The following is a 16,890-nucleotide window of genomic DNA, read 5'->3' as shown; positions in this document are numbered from 1 at the left end:
AATACCCGTCATTTTGCTGAAGCCAAATGAATTACTACATTTTCTCTAGCATGATCAAATATAGAAGGATGTGTTCCCTAGCACATCAGATATCTAACAGTGACAAATGTTGACACAAATAGGGAAACTACCCTGTAATTAAGCTATAAGCAAAGCAGCATCAAAAATATCATCTTTGCAAAAGAACGTACATTTTTAATTATTAGTGGGTATCTTGTTACCCGTTGCATAGGCTTTAGTAGAAAACTTGATAGTGGCATTCCTTTACAGCGAGGATCCATTGCTAACCTCTGAAACATTAGAGAGGTAAAACGGTGTTAGTCAGTTCGTTTAAAACCCTGCAAAATGAGCTCCTCCAAGAAAGGAAAAGCTAAGGTAACAAATGAACACCATGCTTCAGCTAAATCTGTTCTTAGATCACAATGTCACTGCAGCAGAATTTCTTGTATTTTTTACAACATATTCTTCACCTGCCTTGCCTCTACAAGAGAAGGGCCTCTTTTTACTGTGCCAGCATTTTATAGCAAAAACATTACTAAACAAAGTATTTTATGGCTCTATAGTTGTTTGAAAAAATGTATCCCTTCAATGAAAAAATGTATTCTTTCAATGAGTGCTTAAGTCTGAAGACTCTTACCTCTAGCTGAACACAGAGCCAAACACTGTTTGAGACTACATTTTGCAAATTAGCAAAATAATGAGCTAAATCTACAGGGTACAAAATTCGTGGTGATTGCTTCTTCTCTTACTTTAACAAACTCCTTGAACTCAGGGACTTCATCTGTCTTCTGCTGGATGAGCGCTGCCCCATTGAGCTGGCAGCTACAGAATCGAATGTAAGGCTGCATGTGTGGCAGCTGAGCTGTCAGTATGTCACCAATCATCTTCACTGGCATCTTCTCTCCGGACATCTTCTTACGCACACGCAAAGCCCTAAACATGAGAAGGTCATGTGTGTTTTAAAAGGAGATCACTAAAGAATGATTCTTCATTTATGAAACATATGGTTTCTTATTCATTATTGAAACGAAGAGATTCATAAACAGATCAGCTATAAGATTTACTGCATACTACAAGAATAAAATAATCAAGATTGCACTCTCAGCCAACATTTTTCCCTCTTGTGGTAACCTAACTGTTATTTGACATTAACTTAATGCAATGCCAGATCAGATACAATATAAAAAGGAGTGTAATTTCTTTTTCTATTAGTTTAGAAGGAGAGTAACAGATGTGCTCATGAATGAGGAATAAAAACCTTACCACAACTTTAAGATCAAAGCTACTTCTAGTTTTTAGCCTGGTTTCCTAAGGAAAGGAGGTTTATTGTCATTGAGTTGCCTGCATTTGTCCTATCACTGCCATAACTTTTCAACTTGTGGGCCATTTTCAAATACGTTTTACAAAAAAGTAAGTATCTCAAAGGTATAAAATCCCTGTGAATTCAGTGAAAATTAGCAGCTCATTAGAGAGAAAAGGAACTTTATTATTCTCTCTGGCTTAGGAAGACAGAGGTTTAACTCAATCCTCACTCAGTTTCTCTGGCAATGATCAGATGAGCAACCTCCATGCATATTCCTCCAAACCAGCTACAGCATTTACTGTGTTTTGCTGAAGCAGTAGGGATGGGTGACAAGGATGCAAGTAGGAAGGAATTGGATCCATCAGAGGCCACAGAGAATGAAGGGAGAAATAAGGATACTTGCACTGTGTGGAGTTTCATGGTAGAGAGTTGGGGTTGCAGTAGTTGGGGACTTTGGAAGGAAGGGTTCATGGTACACTGGACACAAATCCATAGGAAACCAGGCTTTGCTGGTGCCACTTCTCATAAACCAGCTCATTCAGGTGCTCTAAAGCTACAATAACTAAAGAAATGCATCAGTCAACTCGGAATAAGGGAGGCAGATGTTGTTAGGCCTTGGTTTGCATTCGTGAATAACAGGACTGGAACTGGGTATGGGCTGTGACAGAGGAAGTAAAACTCTACGACAGGACTGTGGGGAGCCTTGGCAGGCACTACTCTTGAGGAGAAGTTGATCTTGCCTTCTGGAGCACACGTACACCACAAAGTAAGTGCAAATACTTAGTCAGCAAAGAACTGCTGGATTCTTCTCAAGTCTTTTTTCTCAAGTCATAGCAAACATTGTTAATAGTTGCTTTCTCCAGCAAGGGAAAAATGCATGGCCCTTTTGCTTACTACTTGCATAACTGGCAGATATTTTTGTGCAGCTAAAAGGAGAAGCAGAGGGAGAGGCCCATGATTTGTTATTGCTAAATATGGGGGAAAAAAAACTTACTTCAGTAGTTTTATATTGCACATAATCAGCTCCTTCCAATTAACAAAAATCATAGCAACTTCTTTTTCTGTTAGCAGCTCAGATTCCATTAGTGGTTTCTGGAAGATCTACAGATTCAGAAAATTAAGCAATTTAGAAAGTACATGGTAAGTATAATCAAAGTGAGTAAGACTGATGATGCTCATTCCCTTAGCCTGGAGGTGAACGAACTTTACATCAGAGTAGCACTTGACACTCAGTGGAACTGACTTCAAACATGCGCTGTGCCCTAGAGATCCATAGTGTTCCCTGATAACATGTTTGTGAGTGGCGTGTAGCTTTAAAAGAGAATACTCCAAATTTGTGTTGGTGGTGAAATTATGACCAGGATAAGCTGTTTGAAACTTGGAAATTTTAGTCAAAGGTCTCCTGCAAAATATCCCAGGATACTTCGATAATACAACTGAAAATACATTTTACTTTGGACTCTTTTATGGAAGTTCTGATTTATGTCACAGTGTGTCAGGTTTGCATATCTTGACATCTTTTTCAAAAAGGGGCTTTCTTTCTCTGTCAAAAGAGTTGTCTAAGTCAGTTGCCTGTTCTAATTCCCTTTTTTCCACATAAGAAATGCACCTTGTAAACTTTTAAAGAAAAACACAGTAAGTGATAACTGAGTACCACTGCGAATGTGGAAAATGTGCTTCAAGCTTTAAGAACTTATACATGAGAAATAAACATTCAAAATCAGGAGCAAAAAGGGTTTACTAGAATGATATCAGTGTTTTTCTGATGGTAACACAAGGGCTTAACATTAGTTGCACCCACACCCATACACACATGCATATGTATCTATATAGAGATCTATAGAGAGATACGAAAACTTAATACAGATCATCTCTAGAAGTCAAACATGGCAGTGATCTAAAGTAAGTTTGCGTAGTGAAATTACTGATTTACTTTAAAAAGATGAATGATTAAAACCTGCTTCTAAATCTGCTGTGTCATCTTACCTCTGTGACCAACTGTAGATCATTTACGTAGTTCTCTTCTGTGACAATGAGCTCATGGATGTACCCCTGCCTTTTTCTTTCGGTAGGCGTCAACATATCCAGAAGATGCAAGTCTGCACACCCTGGAAAACACAAAAGGATCCTAGATTTTACTTACGGTCATTTGCAAATTAATTCAGATCTGTAGCAGTTCAAGTGATGTAGCGGTTCAAGTAATGCTTAATGAACAGTAACTACGGCCTGTGCAGTTCAGTTATTCACATGTAATGGCACAACGCTAACAATGCTTCATCTCTTAGTGACTCAAAACATTGTATTTAAAATCTTTTTTTAAAAAAATTTTTTTAAATCAAGGCCATTTCTAAGTGCTAACTTTTCTCTGGTGGCAAAGATTATATGTCCCCCCCACAGCTACCTTCCCATTTCCAACCTCGCTCTGAAGTTCACTGTCCCCTTTAGTTGTGTCATTCAACTGGAGCCACCCTGTAAAACAAATCCCCAAATGGATGGCTGTTAACAAAAAAGGGGGCAAAGACTTCATCTGGTATTACTGCCAAAGAAAACATAGAGATATCCTAAAAGGGAACAGAATTTGGAAAAAGTGCTACAGTGACCTTAATGCTCTGATGGGCACTTTGGAAATATATATAAGACCTCAGTTTATTGATACTTTAAATTCAAGTTTCGCCTTTATCCATCTAGTCAAAGTAGGCATCCTAATCAAGAAGGTACTGCAGAGCTTATTTACTTTTTTACACTTCAATTAAAAATTTCTTCTAAATATTTGAAGGACTTGAGCCAGAACACATCACGGTGGAGATTGCTACATGGATTTCACTAATTTATGGGCCAAGCCAAAGAGGTTGATTATTTTTCTTGTTTATCTTTAAAAGCATGGGAAAAGTTTATAACTAAGAATTCATGTTCCATCAGCTTTGTCCTTCAATTTTTGCAGAAAACCTCCCTTGTGTTTATCCTGTATAGATGTTAGAATTTTTGTATAAATTCTAGAATCTCAAATTTTATTTTATATCCTGAATCAGACCAGAACATTTAATTATATTTTTTTTCTGTAAGCCAGTATTTTTCAGCTGAGCTTAATTAAATTCTTCTGAGACTGGCAAGCAGAATGTTTTGTTCCAGTTTCACTGTTAAAATTATTTTTATTACTTTTCTGCATAAAATAAAATGCATTTCAAAAAGCACTGGTGATTTCAAACGGGTTGAAAACATTTTGCTTTAAAAATGCACTATTTACAACTACTTCTACACAACCAAAATTCTTCAGTTTAATTCTTACCCCCACCCCTCAGTGAAGTATCGGCATATTCAGTATAGTCCCCATTGAAACAAATTCTCCTTATGGAAAAAGTTCTGAGTGAAAAAAATTCAAGGAGACCTTCACTTCATGAAGTTTAAAATGGTCAAGGCTTTTTTTTTTACACTGTTCACCAGCATCAACAATGACACCAACCTACTGAGAACTGACAGGGATGTTTTTAGATCAGGTATTTACATATGCTTTCACAAAGTGAACCACTACTGCTCCTAATCACATCACACCACACCCTGGACAACTCCTTCAGTTCTTTGTTATAGTATTTACTGCATTTTTAGCTTCCTGAATGTAACTCTGGAGCTGATTCTGCACTATGCCACTACCAAGGTCCACACATATCACCATTAAGCTTTTCATGGACAACCTTCAACTGCTGCTTCAACTGAAAAGAATAGATTTGACTTAAAGATTATTATTTAAAAAAAAAAAAAAGAAGAGTAGATGCAGACAGTCAAGATAGTTTCCTCTCTGATTAAGAAGCTGAGAACAGATCAGATGGGAAGCATAAGCATATTGATAATGCTCCTCTGAGATACAGTACATTGCAGTTCTTTAGAAGATGCAATTGAAACTTTGCTTGAAATAAAAAGTAGGTTTTGAGAATTATCAATCTTATGCCTAAATAATAACAGCACTAGGCACATTTCAAAAGCCAAAAGTTTCATTTCTGTTTAATAAATGGCTGCTTTCAGAGCATTTTTTTAATCATCATGTAAATCAGAGATCTAATAAACAGAACTAGTTCTTCCCATGCACTGTCAGCTTCATTAAAAGTGAACAAACCGTTTAATTATTTTTCTCTAGAGACTGGGGAAGTTTACTTCAAAGATGCTGATGACCGCGGTTTGAAGCGTAGTTTCCAACCACCAACCTTTTAGAGGAAACATTTAACATTTTGAATCATAATATATTTTAGCAGCTAGCTTGACAGCCAGCCAACTGGGATATAAGTGGGCTACTCTAACCTTCAACAAATGGTCTACTTTTGGTCTACTAAATATTTGGGAAAATACCTTGCTTCAATCTGAGCAGAACACGCAGGAGACACTTTTCTGATAAAGTATTTTCTTCATGAGGTGCACAAGTACAAAGATTCTTCTTGTCTTTGTATTAAAAACACCAAAGAAGAACTGGCTTTCTTTCAAAGTGGAAATGTCAGGCCATAGGGCTCTAGCTAGGTTTTCATGGATGCCAAAGTACTGTGCGAAGTACTTTTACAAACGCCTAAATTCCACTTGCAGCTGTAATAATAACATTCTAGAATTCAGTTCACTAAAAGAGACTCCTCTAGTGGCTAGAAAGCACCCTTGATATCAGACATTTCCACCGACAGATGGGAAAGCCCTGCTGCAGGTAAAGTACAGGACCTTATCTCAGTGTAGAATTGCTTAATTTTCTAACTTAAAGCACACACAAATAGTCCCTCATGCAGACAGCCATTCAGGTACTTAAAATCAGGCACTGGCATTTGTCTTTTCAGTTACTGAGTGCCCCATTCTTTTGTCTTTTCTCTCCTGCTCTGAGAAAGTAGAGTGCCGGATCCCATCTGGAAGGTGCCAAATTTGAATTTTTAGCTACACTAGTATACGCAGAAAAGAATGGAGAAATTACAATAGCTAACTTGTTATGCTCACAGTACTGTGAATAAGCAGATATTTGCCCTTTAATTGAATAACCAGTACGACCCCAGGCAGAGGCATTTGCACACAGTCACCAGACTGGTTACTCTGTCTGGACTTACAGAGCCAACATGCAAATGCTGTAACTAGAAATCCATGCTTTGACCTCCTACCACCCTATGAACCTGGAGGATTAAGAGATTTTAGAAATGTAAAAAGTAAATTCAAATATCATTCTAAGTGTGTTGTTCCTTTTCCTTATAAAGTCAGCCCTGAAAATATGAGTCTTACAGGCTAACCACTAAGCTTGAAAGCAATGAGCAAGGGACTCTGCTTTTTCTGAAGGAAGTTTCTGCCGTGGAACTCGCTGATCTGCATACATGGGCACAACTTCTGATTTCTTCTAATTCAGGAAGATTTTCTAAAAAAAAGCAACTATTAGATTTCACTGTACACTCTGTGCTGGGTCAGTCCCTAATGACAAGGTCACAGTAGACAGGAATCTCTTCTATTATAGAGAATGAGAAGCCGTAAAAAATTATGTCACAGTTTTCCTCCAAAACCTTAAGCAGGGCGGAATAGCACATCATGACAGCATTCCTTCACTCAGACAAATTACAGCATTTCACCATTCAGTCTTCTTATCAACTAGCTTCAGATGCAACCACTAATTTCCCACAAATATCTTGTGGGATGGACCCTCCACTGAGAGACTACCTCAAGCTTTTGCTAAGACAGCTCAGAGTCTGGTGAACAAACAGATCTCTCCATCTCAAGCTTCTGTGACGCAAAATCCCATTTCACAGCTACTTCCAGTGATTTCTGCATGTTTAGAATTTCTCAACTGGACTAGCATGTCTGTTGATTGTTAGAGCACAGCATTTCCCTCAGAGAAGGATGGAAGTAGGATCTAGAAACAAGTCTGGGAAGTTCCACTTGCAAAATATTAAGCATTACTTTTTTTTTTCCCGGACCAGTCACCACCAATACATGTGCCTCCTCCTCCTCCTGTTCACACCAGCCAGCGATTATCAGGGGGAGGGATTGACACTGCCAATCCACACAGGCCAAGCAACAGACTCAAGGATCTTTCATAACAATTTCAGTTTTCCTTTTTTTAAAAAGTCTAGAATGTGCCCAAGTGTAGTCCTCAACAACATACGTTTGTGATACACTAGCACCACCAGCAAAATCTTACTTCAGTGTTTTAGCGTTAATACCTGTTTTCTATGGAAAAAGTAATGTTTTAGTTTCAAGGCAAGGACAGGAAGACAACAGGTAAGGGAGTTCGGAAGGAAGTCTACTAAATCCTTTCAGAAAAAAACAAACATGTCTACCACTCCCTTCCCAGAATCTGCTTGGGGAGAACAAAATCTTACATGTGAGGGCATGGATGCATCTAAAAATATAAATTGGCAGAGATAATCAATTCCTGGACTGGTTTATATCACAACAGGTAACATTAAATCTCATCTCTGTATTATGACCCAGCACCTGTCCTGAGCCCCTGATCACTTACAGTACAATAACAGCAAATCAGTCAAGAGCATCAGCCATGGATCCAAACAGAAGGACTGCACAGTCCAATTTTACATTGTCTTCTGCAAAAATACGTATACTGTATAGGTACTTCACTTGTAATCAGAAATGTGGTAACTAAATGTAGTATTCTATAAGTTCGCATCTTTTAACGAACAACATTTTATTATTTTTTCACTTCCTCAGGCAGACTTTCAGCCACCATCTTTCCTCAGGTCTTTCCCCACCCTCGCAAAAAAACAGAGTGAAGGAATCAAACCAGATTGATTGTAACACTCATCTGGATCCAGAATTACTCCAACATATGAAATAATTCAGCAGGGAAAATTGCACTTGGCAGAGATGAGAGCGATGGAAAAACCACAAATCCAGTTTCAGCCATCTAGGCCAGGGCACAGAAAACCTTTATCTGTGACACTGATTTGAGCGCAGCTTGGAGTAGCACTCTGCTAGCGCTGGCACCAGTTCACAGCTGTCCACCGGTGGGTAATCAGCTGAGCCAGCAGCATCACATCAGCACTCCATGGGTGAAAGCTAGTACCCAGACAGACCAAATGCAGACGTCAGGAACTGAACAGCATATAGGCACAGAGCTTCCTTCCTGCTGCTAGGGCCAGCTGCTTGCCGAGGGGTCAGACTCAAAAAGGTAGGTAGGGCACAAAGAAACAAATGAGAAACTCGTGCTAGAGAATGGAGCCAAGTCCTGTGATCAAGAGGCACCACAAGGCCACAGGGAATCCAACACCTTATAAAAGCTCTACACCTGCTTGCTGTAGGACAGCTACCTTGGGTATAAACATCTTTCCACCTTTAGACACTAACAGCTATTCTTCCAAGAAACACTTAATTAAAACCGTTCCACAGGATTAAACTTCTTCTAAAATCTGACTTCTTATTCTGTGTTGCTCCACAGGATTAATAAAAGTTATAGAAGAAGAGTTACAGGTTTGATTCAAATTAGCTTCCAACTCTACGCAGACATTGCAATCTAAATTTCTGTGCTGAGGAGGAGCACTGTAGGGCTACAGGGTTACTTCTTGGGTTTTGTGGTTTTTTTTAAAAGAAGTTTCCAAATTAAGATGTATGGAAAGGGGAGGGGAATGAAACAGCTATGAAACTTGCTGTAAGAAGCTATAGAAATTTGTCGCATATATCAGAATTATGTTTACGCATACTATTAACACCAGATAGTTAACTCTCACGATTTGTCCTCACGTGGACAGTAACTCAAAATGAATCCTTATTCATGGTGAAGTACTCCTTTGCAAGTTATCAAACACCAAGTACCAAAGCCCATAAAGTCTATATGTGGGAATGAAGTCTTTGTGAAAATAATTTCCATTTTTAACTGCATCCAGGACCTTCTGAAAACATTCTTTTCAGGGTTTGGAATCAAAAGGTCACCTTAGAGCTCCCTATTTAGCTAAGTATTAGCAGCTTGTTATCCAGTTGTCTGTGTCCATGCCCTTAGCTTGCAATTCAACTGATTAAATAATATTTAAGAATATGTTGTTCCTGGATTTACTGAAGTTGTCTAAAAAAAAATTAAAAATAAGCCACTTACTGTAATCAGAATAGGACTGCATACAAGGAGCTATTTAACAAGAAGTTAAACAGCTGGAGTCAATAATCACAAAGAACTAAGAAGAACTGCTTTAAAACTAGGGAACACAACCAAAACAAGCAGTTATTTTGCTGCCTTGCAGGAAGATTATGGTAACAGGCCATTTAAAAATGTGTTCAGTGAGCTCACAGAGATCAAAAGAGATGCGACTGAAGCTCCTAAAGAATTGAGATTTAAATAAAACTGATTCTGAATATAAAGCAAAGTGTTCCTGATAAACCCACATTTCAGAGTCTTGAGTTGCCTTGGACAGATTGAAAGTATTGGAATGGATATTAACAAACTCCCTGAAAGAACATTCATAGGAATTCTTCCTCAGCAGGTGAACACAGGAAGTTCTTCTCAAGGTAAACAGACAACAAAAACTTTTTGTGAACAAAAAGCCCCACTGCCACTTGGAGTGTTCTCTAAATCCAGCCTCCTCTACGTCCCTCAAGTGACAGCTCCTGTGCAAAGGAAAAAGGTATTTGGCACATGAAAGTTAATATAAAGAATGCATTCAATTGACCAGGGAGCAGTGAGACTGATCTTTTCCTTAATCTTAACTTAAAATACAAATAAAATTGAAAATAATTTGAATGGTTTCTTATTTTTGTCTATGTAAGTCTTGTTTCAGCCTTGACGGGGATTAGCGTTGGCTTTGCAGCTACAAATTCAAGGACCAAAGAAACAAGAGCATGGCCATGTTTCCATCACAAGAGGCAACCGTTCTTTTGGAAATTGTTTTGCTTGCTGCAGTCCGGATCTGCAGCTTTGGGAGGTCACCATATGCCTTAGGAGGTTAAAGGTCTTTTCAGATGAACCAGGAAGGAGGGCAGAGGGTCAAAACTGGATTGAGACATAACCCTGAAAAACTATCCTTTTTAATGGAAATAATCCCTTTTCTTTATTACAGAATTGCTTTCATACTCCCTTTCTCATAAAAATATATAGATAAACAAAAATCCAGACAGGTAAGAAAGAGTAAGTGCAATATCTTGACCCTGCTACTCGAAGGAAATCACTGATTATGAGGAAGATCAAACACTACCATGCCAAACTATAGTAGTACACTTAAGAACTTTAATAACGGAGTAAATAAACATTATAGGTATTTCAACAATGTATGTCAACATCAGTCATAATGGTTTGAATATCTTTGTCTAGGACATTTTAAATGTGGTTTGAAGTTTTTGTGAGTTAACTTTTCTCAGCAATAGACTGATTGATAAAGCTGTTGTTCTGCTGAGTAGTGCACAGCACTCTTCTGTCTGAGGAGTCCTGGCACAACATACACCAGTGTGTGTGTGTGTGTGTGTGTGTGTCTACAGAGGGATACCTTCAGGCTCTTCACTTCAGTGGAAAACTGACCCCAGCAACTTTTAGGGCACTGTGATTTTGACAGTCTTGCATGAGACATCACTCTCAGCATTTTTAAGCAGCATGTTAGACAATATGGAGCCTCCACATTACCGTAATAGCTTTATTTTTCTTTTCACTTGAAGGGGAAAAAAAAAATCATCATCTGAATCCCCTATATCCAAATATTGCCAATATTTCAATATATAGAGAAAGTATGTTTCTGGCCTGAAGTCACAAAAACATAATGTCCCTTAGGACATACACTTTTTAGTAAAGTTATAAATCTTTCAACAAAACAGCTCATTTTGGGAAAACAGAGATATCCTTTCATTAAAATAACATTTTAATGCACAAAATATTGAAATAGTGGAGTAAAATCTGGCTACATCATCCTCAGTAAGCAAAACAATGGGCACTGAAAATTACAAGTATTGTGTTCTGTTCAATTTCTGTCATACCAGGCAGCATATTTTTCAGTAAGTGGCTATGATGAAGAAATTTTTTTTTTTATGGTAGAGCGGTAAAGGAAAAATTTTTGCATGTTAAATACTATCCTAAAAAGAAAGAAAATCTGTGCAATTGTGCATGTTTTAAGACTAGCACTTCTGACATAAAACACAGAGCCTAAGTCGATGTAAACCCATGGTAAAACAACAAAGAATACTTAATTCATCTACCAGCATAGTGTCAAAAAATGTCAACTGATTTGTATCATGTAGAAACTACTGCATAGAGAAAGAAAGGTGCAAAAGCTTGCAGATAATCATGATCAATCTGAGTAATTATATTGAAATAATATTCAAAGAAACAAGACACGTGTCATTCTGAAATTAAACAGGTCGGCTTCAGGCTATTCTGGTGGCAAATTCATTACATGCACTAATGCCACTTCGTGAATTCTGTGTGTACACAGCAACAAGACAACAAACACATTTTAGTCTATCTTTTATATGAAGAATTTAATTATCTATACATGTAACTGATTTTAAAGGCTGTATTACAGTTGTTAAAGCTGCAGGATTTTATATATTTATATAATTTACATTCATATTGATGAAATACTGAAGTGCAATTGAATAAGGAGCTTCACTTGTTCTTTGCACCACATGATGGGTCAGAAGGAGGGAGATGGGGTAGGATTAGAAATGCTACAACACTGCCAGCATGAAATTTAGAAATAAATGAAATACATAAACCAGAACATAACTAAATGGTAAAGTAATTAGTAGAAAGCTATATTGTGCTTGAGGCATTGGGGGAAGAGAAGGTTTCTGCACTGACAGCACCAGGCATTTCATCAAGAGCTTGTAACTAATGCTGGTAAGACAAACATGGCTTAGCTACAGCACATCTACTACATAAACTTGACTGTAAGCTCCATTTAATATTAATTTGTATAAATTCCACAGTCTAGTTTAAAAAATGTAAACATTGGAAATTAATTGCAGGGAGATATTTCTATACATTCTTTCTTGTCAGGAAAATTACTTGTTCAAAATGTGTTGTTCCATAGTCATAAGAAAGTAAAAATGAGAAATCAAACTTCATGTAACTAAGATGAAAATAAAGAAGTTAATTCTCAAATCCCACATGAATGTAGCATTCTATTGATTTCTGATATGAAAATGCAAAAAATGAAACATCTGAGACAAACACAAACCAGGGTGTTTTCTAACTGTATGCAGCTGCAAATAATGTGCAAAATAAAATTAACATAACCGGGATAACAACATTATGCAAGGTCACTATCTCTTGCATTGGAAGGAAGTTAATTTCTTCTCTCCACAATGTATTACACACTCAACAAGGAACAGCTGATACATACAATACAAAAACTACAACAAAATACCTTATTTGTAACTGGGCACATTTAAAGTTCCTTAAAATGATTTAACTCCTTCTGTTCTTTTGTAATTAAAAAAAAAAAAAAAAAAGACATTGACAACACTGGACATGTGAACAATAAAAAAGAAAGATACATAAAGTCTCAAATTTATGGACATTTGGAACAATTTTAATAGCACATGCAGCATTCCTTGATAGTGGGTCTTTTTGTATAAACAAAATGGCAATGAAGAAATTTAATTTATACTTTTCCTTTAAAAGGCTACAATACATATTTTAAAATAATTTTAAAACTACTGAAAGCACCTGTGCAAAGGTGGAAAAATTAGTTTGGTAACTCTGAAAGCCACAAAAGGACCCACTATCCTCTGATTTTTTTGTGTTTTTTGTTTCATTTTAATTTTGCGTCTATATCTATAGGTAATTAACTCAAACATTGCGATTACATGCAACTAATGTAAAATGAGGTAAACTGCTCTGCAGTGTGTTCTTCTACTCAGAAGGCAGTAGATGATCATGCTGGAAGCCACATGATCAAGGCTGCATCTCCCATCATCCCTCTGGGCAGTGATATGGGATAGTGGGTCTCTTTGAGGACTTTCAAGCCTGAGTGGGGGATGGACAACATATGATTCCTAGAAAAAGGAGGAAAACAACACATAAGCAAAACAAAACAATGAGCAAATTCAAGCTAGGAAAATGAGTCAGGCATGTAAACAGCATGGTGCAAAAATGATAAAGGGTAACATGCTACAAAGGGGATGGGAACTAAAAATAAACATAAAATAAGGTTTGCATTACAGAAGGTCTTCAAAGAGACTTTGGCAAGTGCAGCAGTGGCAAAGCTTTGAGTTCTGCAAACTACAGCAGAATCACAGCAATGCTGCATGTTTCATCTTAAAGTACTACACAAATAATCACAGCACGGCAGCAGAGAGGGTCACTTACATTGCTGGCTTGGGTCCATGTCTGTTGTCAGCTTCACATAGTTGGATGGAAAGAGACCCACTTGTCCATTCACCTCCCCTTTCCACCAGTCTGGGTCTTCCTTGTTAAGGACGTTTATAATCTGGCCTTTATTGAACGCTAGCTCATCGTCATTCTGTGCAGTGTAGTCATACATGCCAATTACTTGGCACACTGTAAGATAAAGGAAGAGGTCTATCGCACTGGTAACACTTCAGCAAAAAACAAGCTCTGAGTAAACCAGCTATGAACACTACAGATGTCACACTATAGTTCCAAGACACTACACTGATATGAACCGGCCCTGCCCCTCTCTCCTGTGCCCCTGTAGTGGTGCTTAGCTGAGCCCTCAACAAATTGACTCAAGGTGAGTAAAAGAAACAAAACGTTTCCTAGCAGCATTGCTCTCTTAGTCAGCCTACTGAGGGGTCAGGATCACACCAGGGAGGGCACAGCACAGCAGTACAAACTGAGAACAGTGTAACCAGCCTGGAACTCTACCCAAGATATTTTTGTTTGGAAGTGCTCAGCAGGAGAAGATTGGAAAAATTAAAAATTTTTGCAAAAAGTCAAACACTTCAAGGATGTTAACTTCCTATTAACACTTCTCTTTTGCTTTATGTATATATTTTTTTCCTACAAAAGCACCAAATTCATTGTACATTTATCAAAATTTCATTTTGCATCCTTACCAACCAGTTCTGAAAAAGTATCCTTTCCACCAGAACTGGTCAACGGACAAAAAAGTCTGTGAAACATTTTAAGTTCCACTACCTGAAGCCTGAAAAAGGCACTCTTTTCTAATTTAGCACTGGACATGCTCAACACGGCTCTCTAATTCAAGAGAAAGCCAATGGTGATATCCTTATAGTACCACTGAGGTGTTAGGAACACAAAGGTCTTGGAAAGGATGAGAAATATAAAAAGCATCCTAGGCCATTTAGGCTGCCCTTCTGGCACCACAGGACTGCTTCCAGCAGCCTATTTTCTATTTCCTTACTGTGAAACTCATCAAATCTGACCGGTTCTCAGAATACAGCTGTTTCTGTTCAATTATAATAGAGCAGTTTTCTTAATCCTCTAAAGCAGCAAGAGTGTTTCTTTAAATAGATAACTTCCTCTATTTCTCTGAAGTTTTCTCTATGCCAAGTCACAGGGCTTCTGGTATTTTGCCTTGAGACACAAAACTTCTATCTAATTAGCCTAGCCATCAGGTTCTCTCCATTATATTAATCCCAAAATTTTCTTTTCTTTTTTCATTCTTGTACTCAGCCAGCAACTTATTTAAATCTGTCAAATAGCTCCTTTTTTAAAAAAATCTGTATTTCAGAAATTATTCAACTCTATTTAGTTTTACTTTGTGCCTCTTCACAAAGACCATAATCAAATAAACTCCACATCTAACAGGACTCTGCAAACGTCTCAATATTTAGCTTTTTTACTTGCAAAAGGGGGAAAGAACAGAAAGAAACAAAATTTTTAAAAGGGGCCACTCACTGTCATTTGTAACACCTAGCATATCAGCTAGCCAAAGTGTACATGCCCCTGGATTACTGGAAATAAACCAGCATTTCTAAAGGAATGTATATTATGATGTATTTCTGGTTTAGTAGGTTTTGTGCTTACAGAAGTTCGAATGTGTGAACACCACTTAGGCTCGCATTTCACTTTAAAGACCTGTGAATCTGTTTTACAGCATTCTTGTTAGGGGTTTACAGGTTATTACTAACATTAAGAAGGATTAAAAACTTAAGACAGATCATACCTGAAAACAATACATAAAAAATTTGTAACCCACTCTAGAGTTTAATGGCTTTCAAGAATTTTTCATTCACATAATTTTCTACTTCAAAGAATTTTATGAAATTTGGTGCTGTCCTGTAGTATCATCAGAATATCTAAATAGTCCAATGGGATACCAAGAATCACCTTAAACTTGTGGACCTAATTTAAGAGAATTCTTGAAGAGATAGGACCTCTCAAATTGAACCTGAAGCAGTGACCTCATCTTGATCTTATTCACACTCGGTCACAAAGCTTAGAATATACCTTAGTCCTATATAAGAATATCTGATAGTAGTCCCAACAACAAAGTTGTTCATTTAAACTCCAAAAGCCATTGCTAACTACAGAAGCAAGCTATAGCCTACCTTCTCTGAGCTCCAGTGCTTTTCAGCCATTTGTTTCCTTTTTAGAAAGATTGTCTATTGATTACTACTAGTTCTACTGCAACAGCAGAGGAAATCCAGGTTCTCATACAACACTCACAGCGTGAGCTGTAATGTTGCCTGTCTTTAAACAAGTAGAATGGCTGAAACACACTTCCCGCTATTCCTGTATTGTGAACTTCCTTATGCCCAACTAGCTTCAAGAGGCAGCAACATTGTTCTTTCCATTTCTCAACAGCAGGAAGGACATGTTCATGACACAAGTTCAAAAGGGAACATATACAAAGCAGTCAGAAATTAAGAAAACTTCAAAGTATGAAACAAAATTGTCCGTGCAACAGGATTAAAAAAAAAAATGTTGTTAAAGTCATGCAGTTTGCATTGGCAGATGAAGAGCATATACATCAAAACAAAACGACAAAAGAAACAGAGGTTTAGAGGATACTAGCTTCTGATAGATCCCCTACCTGCAAAACCCAGACAGTAACGGCACACTCTCAGACTCTTCATAATGCACACCTCGGGCATTATTCAACCCTTGTAGATGGTTTTCTTCAGGCTTTCCATGTCTTTTGCTACAGCAAGCCTCCCCACTAACATACTTCTGCTATGAAGATGCTTCTCAAGCATTAACCTCTTAACCTCTTCAATTAGTAACACAGTGAGGCCATCAATCATAATGGAAAGACAAGATTCTTCTTCTTATACTCCAAAATGAAAGGTCTCTAACAAAGTTGAATTTGATAAAAATGAATGTAATCAAGATTTTGATGCTCTGTAGGCAATGAAAAAAAGTGCTAAAAAGTTTATTCTGTAAAAGTCTTATTAGCATCTGTGAAAAGTCCCAGACTGAAGTAAAATCTGAGGTAATTAAGAAAAAAGTTTTTAAAATCCCATCATACTGCCTTGTAAAAATGTGTCTCAATGCCGAGTTACTATTTTAACTGCAGGACCCAAACTCATGAGTCTTTATAGAAGTCTGTTTTTCTGCATACTTATAACTACCACCAAAGGAGTTAATTAGCACCATGTATAACATTTGCTTTTCTCTCTGATATGGTATTTTTATTTATACCAATGACACATGTAACTAATATTTTATTCTAGTTACATAAACTGCATAATAATCCTTCATATGTATTTAAAGGAGAAAATTATGC

The 16,890-nt window shown here is 37.4% G+C and overlaps 1 protein-coding gene across 4 annotated transcripts in view; it reads right to left on the bottom strand.

Moving 5' to 3' along the window:
- The window catches only part of ITSN1 (intersectin 1), a 146,376-nt gene that overhangs the window by 15,304 nt on the left and 114,182 nt on the right, over nucleotides 1-16,890 (bottom strand). For 3 of the 4 annotated variants that reach the window (XM_074903244.1, XM_074903253.1, XM_074903263.1), the window contains 5 exons: nucleotides 13,545-13,736; nucleotides 3,290-3,411; nucleotides 2,298-2,404; nucleotides 750-933; nucleotides 192-290 (listed from right to left, as the gene is read on the bottom strand). In XM_074903244.1, the coding sequence (XP_074759345.1) occupies nucleotides 192-290; nucleotides 750-933; nucleotides 2,298-2,404; nucleotides 3,290-3,411; nucleotides 13,545-13,736 (704 nt within the window). Of the gene's footprint in view, nucleotides 1-191; nucleotides 291-749; nucleotides 934-2,297; nucleotides 2,405-3,289; nucleotides 3,412-10,452; nucleotides 13,232-13,544; nucleotides 13,737-16,890 lie in introns of those variants that run through there. The other variant, XM_074903271.1, reaches the window with a different exon arrangement.

This window comes from Athene noctua, chromosome 1 (genome assembly GCF_965140245.1).
Source record: "Athene noctua chromosome 1, bAthNoc1.hap1.1, whole genome shotgun sequence".
Taxonomy (NCBI): domain Eukaryota; kingdom Metazoa; phylum Chordata; class Aves; order Strigiformes; family Strigidae; genus Athene; species Athene noctua.
Note: the sequence above shows the minus strand (reverse complement) of the source record. Positions and strands in the feature narration are given on the sequence as shown.